Source organism: Salvelinus fontinalis, chromosome 17 (assembly GCF_029448725.1).
Source record: "Salvelinus fontinalis isolate EN_2023a chromosome 17, ASM2944872v1, whole genome shotgun sequence".
Classification (NCBI taxonomy): domain Eukaryota; kingdom Metazoa; phylum Chordata; class Actinopteri; order Salmoniformes; family Salmonidae; genus Salvelinus; species Salvelinus fontinalis.
Window position 1 is genome coordinate 20876616 of NC_074681.1, and position 18274 is coordinate 20894889.

The 18274-nt window shown below is 48.9% G+C and overlaps 1 protein-coding gene across 3 annotated transcripts in view; it reads left to right on the plus strand.

The window, feature by feature from the left end:
• Window positions 1–18274, plus strand: part of LOC129813946 (protein unc-13 homolog A-like) — a 101346-nt gene that overhangs the window by 39764 nt on the left and 43308 nt on the right. For 2 of the 3 annotated variants that reach the window (XM_055866606.1, XM_055866607.1), the window contains exons 9-11: window positions 7579–7795; window positions 14698–15777; window positions 17288–17390. In XM_055866606.1, coding sequence (XP_055722581.1) covers window positions 7579–7795; window positions 14698–15777; window positions 17288–17390 — 1400 coding nt within the window. The remainder of the gene's footprint in view (window positions 1–7578; window positions 7796–14697; window positions 15778–17287; window positions 17391–18274) is intronic. The other variant, XM_055866608.1, reaches the window with a different exon arrangement.

Sequence of the window (18274 nt, forward strand, 5' to 3'; positions counted from 1 at the left end):
CACACTGGTCAGGTATTCTGCCACTGTGTACTCTCTGTTTTGGGCCAAATTGCATTCTAGTTTTTTTGTTAATTCTTTCCAATGTGTCGAGTAATTATCTTTTTGTTTTTTCATGATTGGGTCTATTTGTGTTGCTGTCCTGGGGATCTGTGGGGTCTGTTTGTGTTTGTGAACAGAGTCCCAGGACCAGCTTGCTTAGGGGGCTCTTCTCCAGGTTCATCTCTCTGTAGGTGATGGATTTGTTATGGAAGGTTTGGGAATCGCTTCCTTTTAGGTGGTTGTAGAATTTAACGTCTCTTTTCTGGATTTTGACAATGAGCAGGTATTGGCCTAATTCTGCTCTGCATGCATTATTTGGTGTTTTACGTTGTACACAGGATATTTTTGCAGAATTCTGCATGCAGAATATCAATTTGGTGTTTGTCCCATTTTGTCAATTCTTGGTTGGTAAGCAGACCCCAGACCTCACAACCACAAAGGGCAATGGGTTTTATAACTGATTCAAGTATTTTTGGCCAGATCCCAATTCTATGTCAAATTTTATGTTCCCTTTGATGGCATAGAAGGCCCTTCTTGCCTTGTCTCTGAGATCGTTCACAGCTTTGTGGAAGTTACCTGTGGCGCTGATGTTTAGGCCGAGGTATGTATAGTTTTTTGTGTGCTCTAGGGCAACGGTGTCTAGATGGAATTTGTATTTGTGGTCCTGGAGACTGGACCTTTTTTGGAACACCATTATTATTGTCTTACTGAGATTTACTGTCAGGGCCCCGGTCTGGCACAATCTGTGTAGAATATCTAGGTTCTGCTGTAGGCCCTCCTTGGTTGGTGACAGAAGCACCAGATCATCAGCAAACAGTAGACATTTGACTCCAGATTGTAGTAGGGTGAGGTCGGTGCTGCAGACTGTTCTAGTGCCCTCACCAATTCATTGATAAGCTGCATCCCATGGCCCTGTGGAAAGAAATGTGTGTTTTTTGCCAATTTTAACCACAGACTTGTTATTTGTGTACATGGATTTTATAATGTTGTATGTTTTTCCCCCAACACCACTTTCTATCAATTTGTATAACAGGCCCTAATGCCAAATTGAGTCAAAAGCTTTTTTGAAATCAACTCAGCATGAGAAGACTTTGCTTTGCTTTGTTTTGGTGTGTTTGTTTGTCAGTTAGGGTGAATATGTGGTCTATGTGGTCTATTGAACAGTAATTTGGTAAAAAGACAATTTGACATTTGCTCAGTACATTGTTTTCACTGAGGAAATGTATGAGTCTGCTATTAATGATCATGCAGAGGATTTTCCCAAAGTTGCTGTTGATGCATATCCCACGGTAGTTATTGGGGTCAAATTTGTCTCCACTTATGTGGATTGGGGTGATCCGTCCTTGGTTCCAAATATTGGGAAAGATTCCAGAGCTGAGAATGATGTTATAGAGTTTAAGTATAGCCAATTGGAATTCGTGGTCTGTATATTTTATAATTTCATTTAGGATACCATCAACACCACAGGTCTTTTTGGGTTGGAAGGTTTGTATTTTGTCCTGTAGTTCATTCAATGTAATTGAAGAATCCAGTGGGTTCTGGTAGTCTTTAATAGTTGATTCTAAGATTTGTATTTGAGCTTGTATATGTTTTTGTTCTTTGTTCTTTGTTATAGAGCCAAACAGATTGGAGAAGTGGTTTTCCCATCTCTCTTTTGGATAGATAACTCTTCGTGTTGTTGTTTGCTTAGTGTTTTCCAATTTTCCCAGAAGTGGTTTGATTCTATGGATTGTTGAATCACATTGAGCTGATTTCTGACCTGCTGTTCCTTCTTCTTCCGTAGTGTATTTCTGTATTGTTTTAGTGATTCACCATAGTGAAGGCGTCGGCTCAGGTTTTCTGGGTCTCTATGTTTTTGGTTGGACAGGTTTCTCAATTTCTTTCTTACGTTTTTGCATTCTTCATCAAACCATTTGTCATTGTTGTTAATTTTCTTAGGTTGTCTGATTTACATTTTTTGATTTGATAGGGAAGCTGAGAGGTCAAATATACTGTTTAGGTTTTCTACTGCCAAGTTTACACCTTCACTATTACAGTGGTATGTTTTGTCCAGTAAGTTGTCTAAAAGGGATTGAATTTGTTGTTGCCTAATTGTTTTTTGGTAGGTTTCCACACTGCATTCTTTCCATCCATAGTATTTGTTTATATTACTCCTTTCCTTTGGCTTTGATGCCTCATGAGTGAGTATTGCTCTGTTCAAGTAGACTGTGATTTTGCTGTGATCTGATAGGGGTGTCAGTGGGCTGACTGTGAACGCTCTGAGAGACTCTGGGTTGAGGTCAGTGATAAAGTAGTCTACAGTACTACTGCCAAGAGATGAGCTATAGGTGTACCTACCGTAGGAGTCCCCTTGAAGCCTACCATTGACTATTGACATTCCCAGCGTGCGACAGAGCTGCAGAAGGTTTGTTGGTTATGCTGTCGTAGTTGTGTCTAGGGGGGTATACGAGGGAGGAAATGCTGTCACCTTCAGGTATGTATTTGTACCTCTGTCTGCTGAGGGTGTCAGGTTCTTGTCCAGTTCTTGTCTTTCTCTCTCTGTATCACTCTCTCGCGGTCTCTCTCTCTCTGTCTCTCTCTCTCTGTCTATCTATCTCTTTCTTTCTCTCTCTCTCTTTCTTTCTTTTTCTTTCTCTTCCTCTCTCTCTTTTCTCAATCTCTGTCTCTCTTCTTCTTTGTGATTAGCTGATGGTCTCATACAAGCATGGCTTCTCGATCAGACTCATCCCTGCAGTGTTGCTAATCCACCTCCATTCACTTACTGTATAGTATCCTAGGAAGGGAGGGGGGGGGGGGGGGGGGGGGGGGGGAGTGGGAGGGGGAGAGGGAGGGAGAGAGACATGGGATTATGAAGAGATGGTATATATAATAACATATTGCAAAACTCCTCAAAAATGACCTCCAACCCACTGGCTTGTGTGGGAAGGGTTAAGATGCCTGTACTGTTTACACAGCAAGACGAGATCGATTCAAAACACTCTAGACGGAGGCGTTATGCTCTGGCAGCCTTTGTCAGGGTTCTGAAAGTCGATGATGATGATGATGATTACGATTGATTGATGTGGATTAAGGCAGCTCCCCGCACCTCTCTGATTCAGAAGGGTTGGGTTAAATGCAGAAGACACATTCAGTTGAATACATTCAGTCGTACAACTGACTAGGTATCCCCCTTTCCCTAATTTAACCTTTATTTAACTAGGCAAGTCAGTTAAGAACAAATTCCTATTTACAATGACGGCCTACTCCGTCCAAACCCCGACGACGCTGTGCCTATTGTGCACCGCCTTATTAGACTCCCAATCACAGCCAGATATGATACAGCCTGGATTCAAACCAGGTACTATGGTGACACCTCTTGCACTGAGATGCAGTGCCTTAGACCTCTGCGCCACTAGAGAGCCTAATGACGAATAGATGGCATGCTCTGAGGGTGATTCAGCCCTGCTCAACTTCCCCTCCAACTGGGACCCTTTAGTCTCTGATCTATGGCAGCCTATAACCCTGTACTACACCTAGAAATTGAGATTATAGAATGTACAGTGTGGTGGAGTATTTCTGCTTTACCAAATGAGGAGAGTTACAAACTACACACCAGTCAGAGTTACACTTAAACTACATATTTTTTAATAAGAGCTTTGCAATTGCCCTTTGACTTTCAACATTTCACTATTTCTAATGACCCGTTGAGAAGTCCCAACAGAAAAGTACAAAGATCTTTTATAGCCAAGATACACCCCTCTCAACTTACATGTCGAATCACAGATCTTAGGAACAGTTCACAAAGGTTAAGATTTGTATTAAAGATATCTATAAAACATAGCAGACAGTTACTGCTGTGTCAACAGTTCTCATTGTAAAGACCAGTGTCTGGCCCCCTCACTCCAAAAGGGAACCGTCTCTCCCTGATACGGCAAAGAACAGAACCATTAGCTCATGTTATCTGGAATGCTCTTTAGGCTTTATTACCCAAAGACATCGTAAATTTCCTCTGTCAGTGCTATCTCATAGAGGCCCATCCTCAGTGGAACACACACACAATACTCTATTCTGTCGAATGTAACAATTATTATAATGTAATACAAGCATTATAACATAATCTTACAAGCATTATAACATAATCTTGCAATTTTCCATGACAACAGTCAAAAGTTTGGACACACCAACTCATTCCAGAGTTTATCTTTATTTTGACTATTTTCTACATTGTAGAATAATAGTGAAGACATCAAAACGATGAAATAACACATATTGAATCATGTAGTAACCAAAAAAAGTGTTAAACAAATCAAAATATGTTTTATATTTGAGATTCTTCAAAGTAGCCACCCTTTGCCTTGGTGACAGCTTTGCACATTCTTGGCATTCACTCAGCCAGCTTCATGAGGTAGTCACCTGAAATGCATTTCAAGTTAATTTGTGGAATTTCTTTCCTTCTTAATGCATTTGAGAGAATAAGTTGTGTTGTGACAAGGTATTGGTGGTATACAGAAGATAGCCCTATTAGGTAAAAGACCAAGTCCATATTATGACAAGAACAACTCAAATAAGCAAAGAGAAACGACAGTCAATCATTACTTTAAGACATGAAGGTCAGTCAATCCAGAACATTTCAAGAAATTTGAAAGTTTCTTCAAGTGCAGTCGCAAAAACCATCAAGCCCTAATAATGATACTGGCTCTCATGAGGACCGCCACAGGAAAGAAAGACACAGAGTTACCTCTGCTAAAGAGGATAAGTTCATTAGAACAACTGCACCTCAGATTACAGCCCAAATAAATGCTTCACACAGTTAAAGTAACAGACACAACACAACATCAACTGTTCAGAGGAGACTGCGTGAATCAGACCTTCATGGTCGAATTGCTGCAAATAAACCACTACTAAAGTACACCAAAAATAAAAAGTGACTTGCTTGCGCCAAGAAACACAAGCAATGGACATTAGACTGGTGGATGATGAGTCCAAATTTTAGATTTTTGGTTCCAACCGCCGTGTCTGTGAGACGCAGAGTAGGTGAACGGATGATCTCCGCATGTGTTGTTCCCACCATGAAGCATGGAAGAGGAGGTGTGATGGTGTGGGGGTGCTTTGCTGGTGACACTGTCTATGATTTATTTAGAATTCAAGGCACACTTAACCAGCATGGCTACCACAGCATTCTGCAGCGATACGCCATCCCATCTGGTTTGGGCTTAGTGAGACTATCATTTGCTTTTCAACAGGACAAAACATGACTCCAGGCTGTGTAAGGGCTATTTAACCAAGAAGAAGAGTGATGGAGTGCTGCATCAGATGACATGGCCTCCACAATCACCCGTCCTCAACTCAATTGAGATTTGGGATGAGTTGGACCGCAGAGTGAAGGAAAAGCAGATAACAAGTGCTCAGCATATGTGGGAACTCCTTCAAGACTGTTGGAAAAGCATTCCTCATGAAGCTGGTTGAGAGAATGCCAAGAGTGTGCAAAGCTGTCATCAAGGCAAAGGGTGGCTACTTTGAAGAATCTAAAATATATTTTGATTTGTTTAACACTTCTTTGGTTACTGCATGATTCTATATGCCTTATTTCATAGTTTTGATGTCTTCACTATTATTCTACAATGTAGAAAGTATTCAAAATAAAGAAAAACCCTTGAATGAGTAGATGAGAACTTTTGACTGGTACTGTAGATGATGTGGAGTACAGAGCCGTGACGGATCTAGATGACCTATTTTTATGACTGCACTCTGAGTGACCTGGTGAGATGAGCTCTATTGGAGTTCTATGGTTGGTGTTGAAACGGTCCACATTAACTGGGATAGCATTCTGCTGAGTGTGCATTGTGAACGAGTGGTTTTGATCATTCTGCTGCTTCTTATTTATCCTCCTCTGGGAATAATAATGTAATGAAGTTCTCTCTTGAATCTGCGATCCACTTAGAAAGTGAAAATGGTTCTTTAAAGCTGAGTTCAAACAGACCATCTGACAAAATGTAGAGTGATTTAGACTGAATTTCAACAGTCTGGCAGTATGACTGGGCGAGATGTAGTCAGAGTCCTGTGTGAACAGGTTCCAGTGTTCTACAATCTGAACACAACGGACGAATCGGAATCCGTCCAGTTGAGATGATTCTAGATTTTATCTGATGGTCTGTGTGAACGACAGTTCTTCACCTCCACAATGTAAAGCCAGCTTTATTTTCACCCACTCTCTCAAGAGAGTCTGAGTCAGTCCTTGATTAAAGGGAGAGAATGGAATGTGTCAGTACTGCACACCTCCATGGGTATGTCCCAAATGGCACCCTATTCCCTATATAGTGCACTTCTTTTGCCCACTACTAAAGTAGTGCACCATATAAGGAATAATGTGGAATTTGGGACACACTACATGACTATTATTAACCCTGTGTCCTCTCATCTAATCTCATCTCCTCTCATCTAATCTCCTCTCATCTCATCTCATCTAATCTAATCTTCTCTCCACTCCACTCCTCTCATCTCCTCTCATCTAATCTCCTCTCCACTCCTCTCATCTAATCTCCTCTCCTCCAATCTCCTCTCCTCTCATCTAATCTCCTCTCCTCTCCTCTCATCTAATCTCCTCTCCTCCAATCTCCTCTCCTCTCATCTAATCTCCTCTCCTCTCCTCTCATCCAATCTCCTCTCCTCTCATCCAATCTCCTCTCCTCTCATCCAATCTCCTCTCCACTCCTCTCATCTATTCTCCTCTCATCTGATCTCCTCTCCACTCCTCTCATCTAATCTCCTCTCCACTCCTCGCATCTAATCTCCTCTCATCTCATCTAATCTCCTCTCCACTCCTCTCATCTAATCTCCTTCACTCCTCTCATCAAATCTCCTCTATTCTCCTCTCATCGAATCTCTTCTCATCTCATCTAATCTCCTCTCCACTCCTCTCATTTAATCTCCTCTCCTCTCCTCTCATCTAATCTCCTCTCGTCTAATCTCCTCTCCACTCCTCTCATCTAATATCTTCTCCACTCCTCTCATCTAATCTCCTCTATTCTCCTCTCATCTAATCTCTTCTCATCTCCTCTCCACTCCTCTCATCTAATCTCCTCTCCTCTCATCTAATCTCCTCTCCACTCCTCTCATCTAATCTCCTCTCCACTCCTCTCAACCAATCTCCTCTCCACTCCTCTCATCTAATCTCCTCTATTCTCCTCTCATCTAATCTCCGCTCCTCTCATCTCCTCTCATCTAATCTCCTCTCCACTCCTCTCCACTCCTCTCATCTCATCTCCTCTATTCTCCTCTCATCTAATCTCCATTCCACTCCTCTCCTGTCATCTAATCTCCTCTCCACTCCTCTCTTCTCTTCTCATCTAATCTCCTCTCCTCTCATCTAATCTCCTCTCCACTCCTCTCATCTTATCTCCTCTCCTCTCCTCTCATCTAATCTCCTTTATTCTCCTCTCATCTAATCTCCTCTATTCTCCTCTCATCTAATCTCCTCTATTCTCCTCTCATCTAATCTCCTTTATTCTCCTCTCATCTAATCTCCACTCCTCTCATCTAATCTCCCCTCCTCTCCTCCAGATGAGGACCCAGACAGTGCTGTGGATGACAGAGACAGTGACTACCGCAGTGAGACCAGTAATAGCATCCCTCCCCCCTACTATACCACGTCTCAGCCCAACGCTTCCGTCCACCAGTACCCCATCAGAGACCAGCAGCACCGCCAGGGGACCCGCCCCTCCTCCTACCCCCCATCCAACAGCTGTGGCCCCCTCAACTACCACCAGAGGGCCATCAGGTATGTGTGTCTCTCCTGCTCCTCTCTGTCTGTATACTCCCTGCTCTCCTGCTCCTCTCTGTCTGTTTACTCCCTGGTCTCCTGCTCCTCTCTGTCTGTTTACTCCCTGGTCTCCTGCTCCTCTCTGTCTGTATACTCCCTGGTCTCCTGCTCCTCTCTGTCTGTATACTCCCTGGTCTCCTGCTCCTCTCTGTCTGTATACTCCCTGGTCTCCTGCTCCTCTCTGTCTGTATACCCCCTGGTCTCCTGCTCCTCTCTGTCTGTTTACTCCCTGGTCTTCTGCTCCTCTCTGTCTGTATACTCCCTGGTCTCCTGCTCCTCTCTGTCTGTATACTCCCTGGTCTCCTGCTCCTCTCTGTCTGTATGCTCCCTGGTCACCTGCTCCTCTCTGTCTGTATACTCCCTGGTCTCCTGCTCCTCTCTGTCTGTTTACTCCCTGGTCTCCTGCTCCTCTCTCTCTGTTTACTCCCTGGTCTCCTGCTCCTCTCTGTCTGTATACTCCCTGGTCTCCTGCTCCTCTCTGTCTGTATACTCCCTGGTCTCCTGCTCCTCTCTGTCTGTATACTCCCTGGTCTCCTGCTCCTCTCTGTCTGTATACTCCCTGGTCTCCTGCTCCTCTCTGTCTGTTTACTCCCTGGTCTCCTGCTCCTCTCTGTCTGTTTACTCCCTGGTCTCCTGCTCCTCTCTGTCTGTATACTCCCTGGTCTCCTGCTCCTCTCTGTCTGTATACTCCCTGGTCTCCTGCTCCTCTCTGTCTGTTTACTCCCTGGTCTCCTGCTCCTCTCTGTCTGTTTACTCCCTGGTCTCCTGCTCCTCTCTGTCTGTATACTCCCTGGTCTCCTGCTCCTCTCTGTCTGTTTACTCCCTGGTCTCCTGCTCCTCTCTGTCTGTTTACTCCCTGGTCTCCTGCTCCTCTCTGTCTGTATACTCCCTGGTCTCCTGCTCCTCTCTGTCTGTTTACTCCCTGGTCTCCTGCTCCTCTCTGTCTGTATACTCCCTGGTCTCCTGCTCCTCTCTGTCTGTATACTCCCTGGTCTCCTGCTCCTCTCTGTCTGTTTACTCCCTGGTCTCCTGCTCCTCTCTGTCTGTATACTCCCTGGTCTCCTGCTCCTCTCTGTCTGTATACTCCCTGGTCTCCTGCTCCTCTCTGTCTGTATACTCCCTGGTCTCCTGCTCCTCTCTGTCTGTTTACTCCCTGGTCTCCTGCTCCTCTCTGTCTGTATACTCCCTGGTCTCCTGCTCCTCTCTGTCTGTTTACTCCCTGGTCTCCTGCTCCTCTCTGTCTGTATGCTCCCTGGTCTCCTGCTCCTCTCTGTCTGTATACTCCCTGGTCTCCTGCTCCTCTCTGTCTGTTTACTCCCTGGTCTCCTGCTCCTCTCTGTCTGTTTACTCCCTGGTCTCCTGCTCCTCTCTGTCTGTATACTCCCTGGTCTCCTGCTCCTCTCTGTCTGTTTACTCCCTGGTGTCCTGCTCCAGCTCAGTGCTTACCTTGCAGGTATGTTCCTCTCAGCCTGAGAAAAAGACACACTACCCTGAGTGTCCCCCCTGACTGTGTCCCCCCTGACTGTGTCCCCCCTGACTTTGTCCCATGAGTGTGTCCCCTGACTGAGTCCGCTGCTCGCTGCTTCTTCGTGCATTATTCAACAAACAATCTCATGGTCAATACTGCACAAATGTTTTGATGTGTGTGTATCCTCTCCTCCTCTCCTTCTCCCTTCATTGCTCTCCCTCTCCCCCTTCTCTCTCCTCTCTTTCCCCTCTCCCCCCTCTCTCCCTCTCCCTCCCTCTCTCTCCCACCTCTCCCTCTCCCTCCTCCTCTCCCCCTCTCTCCTTCTCTCTCCCACCTCTCTCTCTCCTCCCTATCCCCCCTCTCCCCCTCTCCCCCTATTCTCCCCCCTTCCTCCCTCTCTCCCCCCTCTCTCCCTCTCTTCTCCCCTCTCCCTCCCTCTCTCCCTCTCTCCCTCTCCCCCCCTCACCCCCTCACCCCCCCCTTCCCCCTCTCTCTCCCCTCTCCACGTCTCTCTCCCTCTCCCCCTCTCTCCTCTCCTTCTCTCTTCATTGCTCACCCCCTCTTCCTCTGTCTCTCCCCCCTCTCTCCCCCTCTCTCCCCCTCTCTCCCTCCCTCTACCCCCCTCTCTCCCCCCTCTTCCCCTCTCCCCGTCTCTCCCTCTCCACATCTCTCTCTCCCCCCTCTCTCCCTCTCCCCCCTCTCTCCTCTCCTTCTCTCTACATTCCTCACTCCCTCTTCCTCTGCCCCCCCTCTCCCTCCCTCTCTCCCCCTCTCTCCCTCCCTCTAACCCCTTCTCTCTCTCCCCCTATGTCCCCCCTCTCTCTCCATTCTTTCTTTAATAGCCTCATTTATCATGGAGTATAAATACTCCTCCCGTGTTTGTTCCCTGCGAGGATGCTTGTTCTTTTTCATTTGTCAGCTTTCTGTTCTGCTCTATTTCTCTCTCTCTCTCGTTTTCTCTTTCCTTCTCTCTCTTTCTCCTTCTCTCTCTCTCTTTCTCGCTCCTTCTGTCTCTCTCTCATTTAATTCTCTCTCTGTCTGACACTGCTGTTTCGCTTACCTCTTATCGATTAACCATCAGTTTATTGGGTTTTACCTTCACAGTCAGGTGTTATAGCAGAGCGTTTTACTATTGCTCAGGGATGCTCTGGATATTGTGTACTTTACGAAAGTGTCTGTCTGTCCCTCCATGGTAATGACTATTTCTTACTCTTCCTTTCCTTCCTCATTTCCCACTTCCTCCCTCCTCCACCTTTCTCTCGTCCTGTCTCCACTTCCTCCCTCCTCCACCTTTCTCTCGTCCTGTCTCTACTTCCTCCCTCCTCCACCTTTCTCTCGTCCTGTCTCCACTTCCTCCCTCCACCTTTCTCTCGTCCTGTCTCCACTTCCTCCCTCCTCCACCTTTCTCTCGTACTGTCTCTACTTCCTCCCTCCTCCACCTTTCTCTCGTCCTGTCTCCACTTCCTCCCTCCTCCATCTTTCTCTCGTCCTGTCTCCACTTCCTCCCTCCTCCACCTTTCTCTCGTCCTGTCTCCACTTCCTCCCTCCTCCATCTTTCTCTCGTCCTGTCTCCACTTCCTCCTTCCTCCATCTTTCTCTCGTCCTGTCTCCACTTCCTCCCTCCTCCACCTTTCTCTCGTCCTGTCTCTACTTCCTCCCTCCTCCACCTTTCTCTCGTATTGTCTCCACTTCCTCCCTCCTCCACCTTTCTCTCGTACTGTCTCCACTTCCTCCCTCCACCTTTCTCTCGTCCTGTCTCCACTTCCTCCCTCCTCCACCTTTCTCTCGTCCTGTCTCCACTTCCTCCCTCCTCCATCTTTCTCTCGTCCTGTCTCCACTTCCTCCCTCCTCCACCTTTCTCTCGTCCTGTCTCCACTTCCTCCCTCCTCCACCTTTCTCTCGTCCTGTCTCCACTTCCTCCCTCCTCCACCTTTCTCTCGTATTGTCTCCACTTCCTCCCTCCTCCACCTTTCTCTCGTACTGTCTCCACTTCCTCCCTCCACCTTTCTCTCGTCCTGTCTCCACTTCCTCCCTCCTCCACCTTTCTCTCGTACTGTCTCCACTTCCTCCCTCCACCTTTCTCTCGTCCTGTCTCCACTTCCTCCCTCCTCCACCTTTCTCTCGTCCTGTCTCCACTTCCTCCCTCCTCCACCTTTCTCTCGTACTGTCTCCACTTCCTCCCTCCTCCACCTTTCTCTCGTCCTGTCTCCACTTCCTCCCTCCTCCACCTTTCTCTCGTCCTGTCTCCACTTCCTCCCTCCTCCACCTTTCTCTCGTCCTGTCTCCACTTCCTCCCTCCTCCACCTTTCTCTCGTCCTGTCTCCACTTCCTCCCTCCTCCACCTTTCTCTCGTCCTGTCTCCACTTCCTCCCTCCTCCACCTTTCTCTCGTCCTGTCTCCACTTCCTCCCTCCTCCACCTTTCTCTCGTCCTGTCTCCACTTCCTCCCTCCTCCACCTTTCTCTCGTCCTGTCTCCACTTCCTCCCTCCTCCACCTTTCTCTCGTCCTGTCTCCACTTCCTCCCTCCTCCACCTTTCTCTCGTCCTGTCTCCACTTCCTCCCTCCTCCACCTTTCTCTCGTCCTGTCTCCACTTCCTCCCTCCTCCACCTTTCTCTCGTCCTGTCTCCACTTCCTCCCTCCTCCACCTTTCTCTCGTCCTGTCTCTACTTCCTCCCTCCTCCACCTTTCTCTCGTCCTGTCTCCACTTCCTCCCTCCTCCACCTTTCTCTCGTCCTGTCTCTACTTCCTCCCTCCTCCACCTTTCTCTCGTACTGTCTCCACTTCCTCCCTCCTCCACCTTTCTCTCGTCCTGTCTCCACTTCCTCCCTCCTCCATCTTTCTCTCGTCCTGTCTCCACTTCCTCCCTCCACCTTTCTCTCGTCCTGTCTCTACTTCCTCCCTCCTCCACCTTTCTCTCGTCCTGTCTCCACTTCCTCCCTCCTCCATCTTTCTCTCGTCCTGTCTCCACTTCCTCCCTCCTCCATCTTTCTCTCGTCCTGTCTCCACTTCCTCCCTCCTCCACCTTTCTCTCGTCCTGTCTCCACTTCCTCCCTCCTCCATCTTTCTCTCGTCCTGTCTCCACTTCCTCCCTCCTCCATCTTTCTCTCGTCCTGTCTCCACTTCCTCCTTCCTCCACCTTTCTCTCGTCCTGTCTCCACTTCCTCCCTCCTCCATCTTTCTCTCGTCCTGTCTCCACTTCCTCCCTCCTCCATCTTTCTCTCGTCCTGTCTCCACTTCCTCCCTCCTCCACCTTTCTCTCGTCCTGTCTCCACTTCCTCCTTCCTCCATCTTTCTCTCGTCCTGTCTCCACTTCCTCCCTCCTCCATCTTTCTCTCGTCCTGTCTCCACTTCCTCCCTCCTCCATCTTTCTCTCGTCCTGTCTCCACTTCCTCCCTCCTCCATCTTTCTCTCGTCCTGTCTCCACTTCCTCCCTCCTCCATCTTTCTCTCGTCCTGTCTCCACTTCCTCCCTCCTCCATCTTTCTCTCGTCCTGTCTCCACTTCCTCCCTCCTCCATCTTTCTCTCGTCCTGTCTCCACTTCCTCCCTCCTCCACCTTTCTCTCGTCCTGTCTCCACGTCCTCCCTACTCCACCTTTCTCTCGTCCTGTCTCCACTTCCTCCCTCCTCCACCTTTCTCTCGTCCTGTCTCCACGTCCTCCCTCCTCCACCTTTTTCTCGTCCTGTCTCCACTTCCTCCCTCCTCCATCTTTCTCTCGTCCTGTCTCCACTTCCTCCCTCCTCCACCTTTCTCTCGTCCTGTCTCCACTTCCTCCCTCCTCCATCTTTCTCTCGTCCTGTCTCCACTTCCTCCCTCCTCCATCTTTCTCTCGTCCTGTCTCCACTTCCTCCCTCCTCCATCTTTCTCTCGTCCTGTCTCCACTTCCTCCCTCCTCCACCTTTCTCTCGTCCTGTCTCCACTTCCTCCCTCCTCCATCTTTCTCTCGTCCTGTCTCCACTTCCTCCCTCCTCCATCTTTCTCTCGTCCTGTCTCCACTTCCTCCCTCCTCCACCTTTCTCTCGTCCTGTCTCCACTTCCTCCTTCCTCCATCTTTCTCTCGTCCTGTCTCCACTTCCTCCCTCCTCCATCTTTCTCTCGTCCTGTCTCCACTTCCTCCCTCCTCCATCTTTCTCTCGTCCTGTCTCCACTTCCTCCCTCCTCCATCTTTCTCTCGTCCAGTCTCCACTTCCTCCCTCCTCCATCTTTCTCTCGTCCTGTCTCCACTTCCTCCCTCCTCCATCTTTCTCTCGTCCTGTCTCCACTTCCTCCCTCCTCCACCTTTCTCTCGTCCTGTCTCCACGTCCTCCCTACTCCACCTTTCTCTCGTCCTGTCTCCACTTCCTCCCTCCTCCATCTTTCTCTCGTCCTGTCTCCACTTCCTCCCTCCTCCACCTTTCTCTCGTCCTGTCTCCACTTCCTCCTTCCTCCACCTTTCTCTCGTCCTGTCTCCACTTCCTCCCTCCTCCACCTTTTGTCTCGTCCTGTCTCCACTTCCTCCCTCCTCCACCTTTCTCTCGTCCTGTCTCCACTTCCTCCTTCCTCCACCTTTCTCTCGTCCTGTCTCCACTTCCTCCCTCCTCCACCTTTCTCTCGTCCTGTCTCCACTTCCTCCCTCCTCCACCTTTCTCTCGTCCTGTCTCCACTTCCTCCCTCCTCCACCTTTCTCTCGTCCTGTCTCCACTTCCTCCTTCCTCCACCTTTCTCTCGTCCTGTCTCCACTTCCTCCCTCCTCCACCTTTCTCTCGTCCTGTCTCTACTTCCTCCCTCCACCTTTCTCTCGTATTGTCTCCACTTCCTCCCTCCTCCTTCTTTCTCTCGTCCTGTCTCCACGTCCTCCCTACTCCACCTTTCTCTCAGCCTGTCTCCACTTCCTCCCTCCTCCACCTTTCTCTCGTCCTGTCTCTACTTCCTCCCTCCTCCACCTTTCTCTCGTCCTGTCTCCACTTCCTCCCTCCTCCACCTTTCTCTCGTCCTGTCTCTACTTCCTCCCTCCTCCACCTTTCTCTCGTCCTGTCTCTACTTCCTCCCTCCACCTTTCTCGTCCTGTCTCCACTTCCCTCCTCCACCTTTCTCTCGTCCTGTCTCCACTTTCTCCCTCCTCCACCTTTCTCTCGTTCTGTCTCTACTTCCTCCCTCCACCTTTCTCTCGTACTGTCTCTACTTCCTCCCTCCTCCACCTTTCTCTCGTACTGTCTCTACTTCCTCCCTCCTCCACCTTTCTCTCGTACTGTCTCTACTTCCTCCCTCCTCCACCTTTCTCTCATACTGTCTCTACTTCCTCCCTCCTCCACCTTTCTCTCATCCTATCTCTACTTTCTACCTCCTGTTACTTCTCTCTTCCTTGTCTCTCACTCTTTCTCTCTTGTTTTTCTCCTCCCCCCTCTCCTCTCCAGCCCTACGGGGAGCTATGCGTCGTCGGCAGAGTTGAGTCGCTGCAGCAGCCAGCTGAGTGAGGAGGAGTACGGCCCGGAGTACAGAGAGAGGGATCCTTACGATGAGAACGACTCTTACCACTCCTGTCACTCCTCTGTCACCTACAGCAAGGGCTCTCCCGACTGGGACCCTGACGAGACCCACGGGGGGTACAGCGATGAGGGGGGCTACAGTAAGGACGGGGGTGAGGAGGGGGCCCTCTATGAGGAGGATGACGGGGGCCTGTATGAGGAAGAGGGGACATATGAAGGAGAGGAGGGCGAGATTTATGACGATGAGGATTACCCTCTGGACGGCACCCTCAGTGAGGATATGGAGGTCCCCTACACCCCCACCCCCACCAGCACGGCAGCCCCCACACTCGACATCCCCGGTGCTTCTAGACCACCCCTGGAAAAACAGCCTTCTCTGCATCAACATCAGGCGCCACCCAGCCAGCCGCCCAGCCAAGCCCCAAATCAAGCCCCCCCTCCGGCCAAGGCTCCAGGAGGACAGCCCCTGGGTCAGCCACCCACCCAGGCCCCTCAACCACAGTCTCAGCCCCAGCCAGTCCCCGGCCCAGCACCGGCCCAGTCCTTCTTCTCCATGGCAAAGCCCTTCTCAGCAGCAGTAACAGGCCTGGCCTCATCTTTTCTGTCTTCTGGACTCCCCACTGCCCAACCTGCCCAGGCTCACCCCCCAGGCTCACAACCCCAGCCCCAGATTGCCTCCTCCATTCCCCCATCTCACCCTGCCACCAGCACCCCTTCCCCTCAGGGCACCCAGTCCACAACCACTGCCTCTCCGTCCCAGCCGACCCCCTCCACTGCCCCCCCCTCTCAGGCCCAGCCCCCTGCCCAAACAACCCCCCAATCAGAGGGCCCCGATTCCAAACCCCCCCTGCCGGAGGACCAACACCTTCTAGAGGAAGACGAACCCCTTCCACCCGAGGTTAGGATCCCCACCCCCATAGAAGAGGAACCTATGGAAGATGAGGAGCTGAGGTTTGACGAGAGCCGCCCCCCCACCCCCCTAGAGGAGGTTGAGCCCATCCCTGAGAGGTAAACCCCCCTGCCAAATCTCTAATCTTTTAACCTTTCTGTTCTATGGGAGCAACAGGGGCATTTGTTTTATTGGGCCACCATATTGGGTGGACTGTGAAAAAGAACATGGATATGCGTCTAAAATGACCCCCTATTCCCCCTATATAGTGCACTACCTTTGACCAGTATTACCTGTATAGTGCACTACCTTTGACCAGTATTACCTATATAGTGCACTACCTTTGACCAGTATTACCTATATAGTGCACTACCTTGGACCAGTATTACCTATATAGTGCACTACCTTTGACCAGTATTCCTTATATAGTGCACTACCTTTGACCAGTATTACCTATATAGTGCACTACCTTTGACCAGTATTACCTATATAGTGCACTACCTTTGACCAGTATTACCTATATAGTGCACTACCTTTGACCAGTATTCCTTATATAGTGCACTACCTTTGACCAGTATTACCTATATAGTGCACTACCTTTGACCAGTATTACCTATATAGTGCACTACCTTTGACCAGTATTCCTTATATAGTGCACTACCTTTGACCAGTATTACCTATATAATGCACTACCTTTGACCAGTATTACCTATATAGTGCACAACCTTTGACCAGTATTACCTATATAGTGCACTACCTTTGACCAGTATTACCTATATAGTGCACTACCTTTGACCAGTATTCCTTATATAGTGCACTACCTTTGACCAGTATTACCTATATAGTGCACTACCTTTGACCAGTATTACCTATAAGGTGCACTACCTTTGACCAGTATTCCTTATATAGTGCACTACCTTTGACCAGTATTCCTTATATAGTGCACTACCTTTGACCAGTATTACCTATATAGTGCACTACCTTTGACCAGTATTACCTATATAGTGCACTACCTTTGACCAGTATTACCTATATAGTGCACTACCTTTGACCAGCATTACCTATATAGTGCACTACCTTTGACCAGTATTACCTATATAGTGCACTACCTTTGACCAGTATTACCTATATAGTGCACTACCTTTGACCAGTATTACATATATAGTGCACTACCTTTGACCAGTATTCCTTAAATAGTGCACTACCTTTGACCAGTATTACCTATATAGTGCACTACCTTTGACCAGTATTACCTATATAGTGCACTACCTTTGACCAGTATTACCTATATAGTGCACTACCTTTGACCAGTATTCCTTAAATAGTGCACTACCTTTGACCAGTATTACCTATATAGTGCACTACCTTTGACCAGTATTACCTATATAGTGCGCTACCTTTGACCAGTATTACCTGTATAGTGCACTACCTTTGACCAGTATTACCTATATAGTGCACTACCTTTGACCAGTATTCCTTATATAGTGCACTACCTTTGACCAGTATTACCTATATAGTGCACTACCTTTGACCAGTATTACCTATATAGTGCACTACCTTTTGACCAGGTAGAGGGCCATTTGGGACCCAGATATGGAGTTGTTCTCAGTCCTGTTCTTGTCCCTGTAGTGGTCCTGTGGATGAGGAGCCCAAGGAGCCGGTGGACCCGTCGCTGCGGGCTAGAGAGAACTGGCTACGAATCATCAACAGGGTCCAACAGCAGCTTCGGGAGGTAAGATCTCCCACTCAAACCTTATTCCCCAGTCCCATACTACTGTCCCAGTCCCATAGAAATGTCCCAGTCCCATACTACTTTCCCAGTCCCATACTACTGTCCCAGTCCCATACTACTGTCCCAGTCCCATACAACTGTCCCAGTCCCATACAACTGTCCCAGTCCCATATGACTGTCCCAGTCCCATACAATTGTCCCAGTCCCATACAACTGTCCCAGTCCCATACAATTGTCCCAGTCCCATACAATTGTCCCAGTCCCATACAACTGTCCCAGTCCCATACAACTGTCCCAGTCCCATACAACTGTCCCAGTCCCATACTACTGTCCCAGTCCCATATGACTATCCCAGTCCCAGTCCCATACAACTGTCCCAGTCCCATACCACATCCTCCTGCCCTATACCCCAGCCCTGTAACCCATCCTCTTGCCCTATACCCCAGCCCTGTACCCCATCCTCTTGCCCTATCCCCAGCACTGTACCCCATCCTCTTGCCCTATACCCCAGCCCTGTACCCCATCCTCTTGCCCTATACCCCAGCCCTGTACCCCATCCTCTTGCCCTATACCCCAGCCCTGTACCCCATCCTCTTGCCCTATACCCCAGCCCTGTACCCCATCCTCTTGCCCTATCCCCAGCCCTGTACCCCATCCTCTTGCCCTATACCCCAGCCCTGTACCCCATCCTCTTGCCCTATGCCCCAGCCCTGTACCCCATCCTCTTGCCCTATACCCCAGCCCTGTACCCCATCCTCTTGCCCTATACCCCAGCCCTGTACACCATCCTCTTGCCCTATACCCCAGCCCTGTAACCCATCCTCTTGCCCTATACCCCAGCCCTGTACCCCATCCTCTTGCCCTATACCCCAGCCCTGTACCCC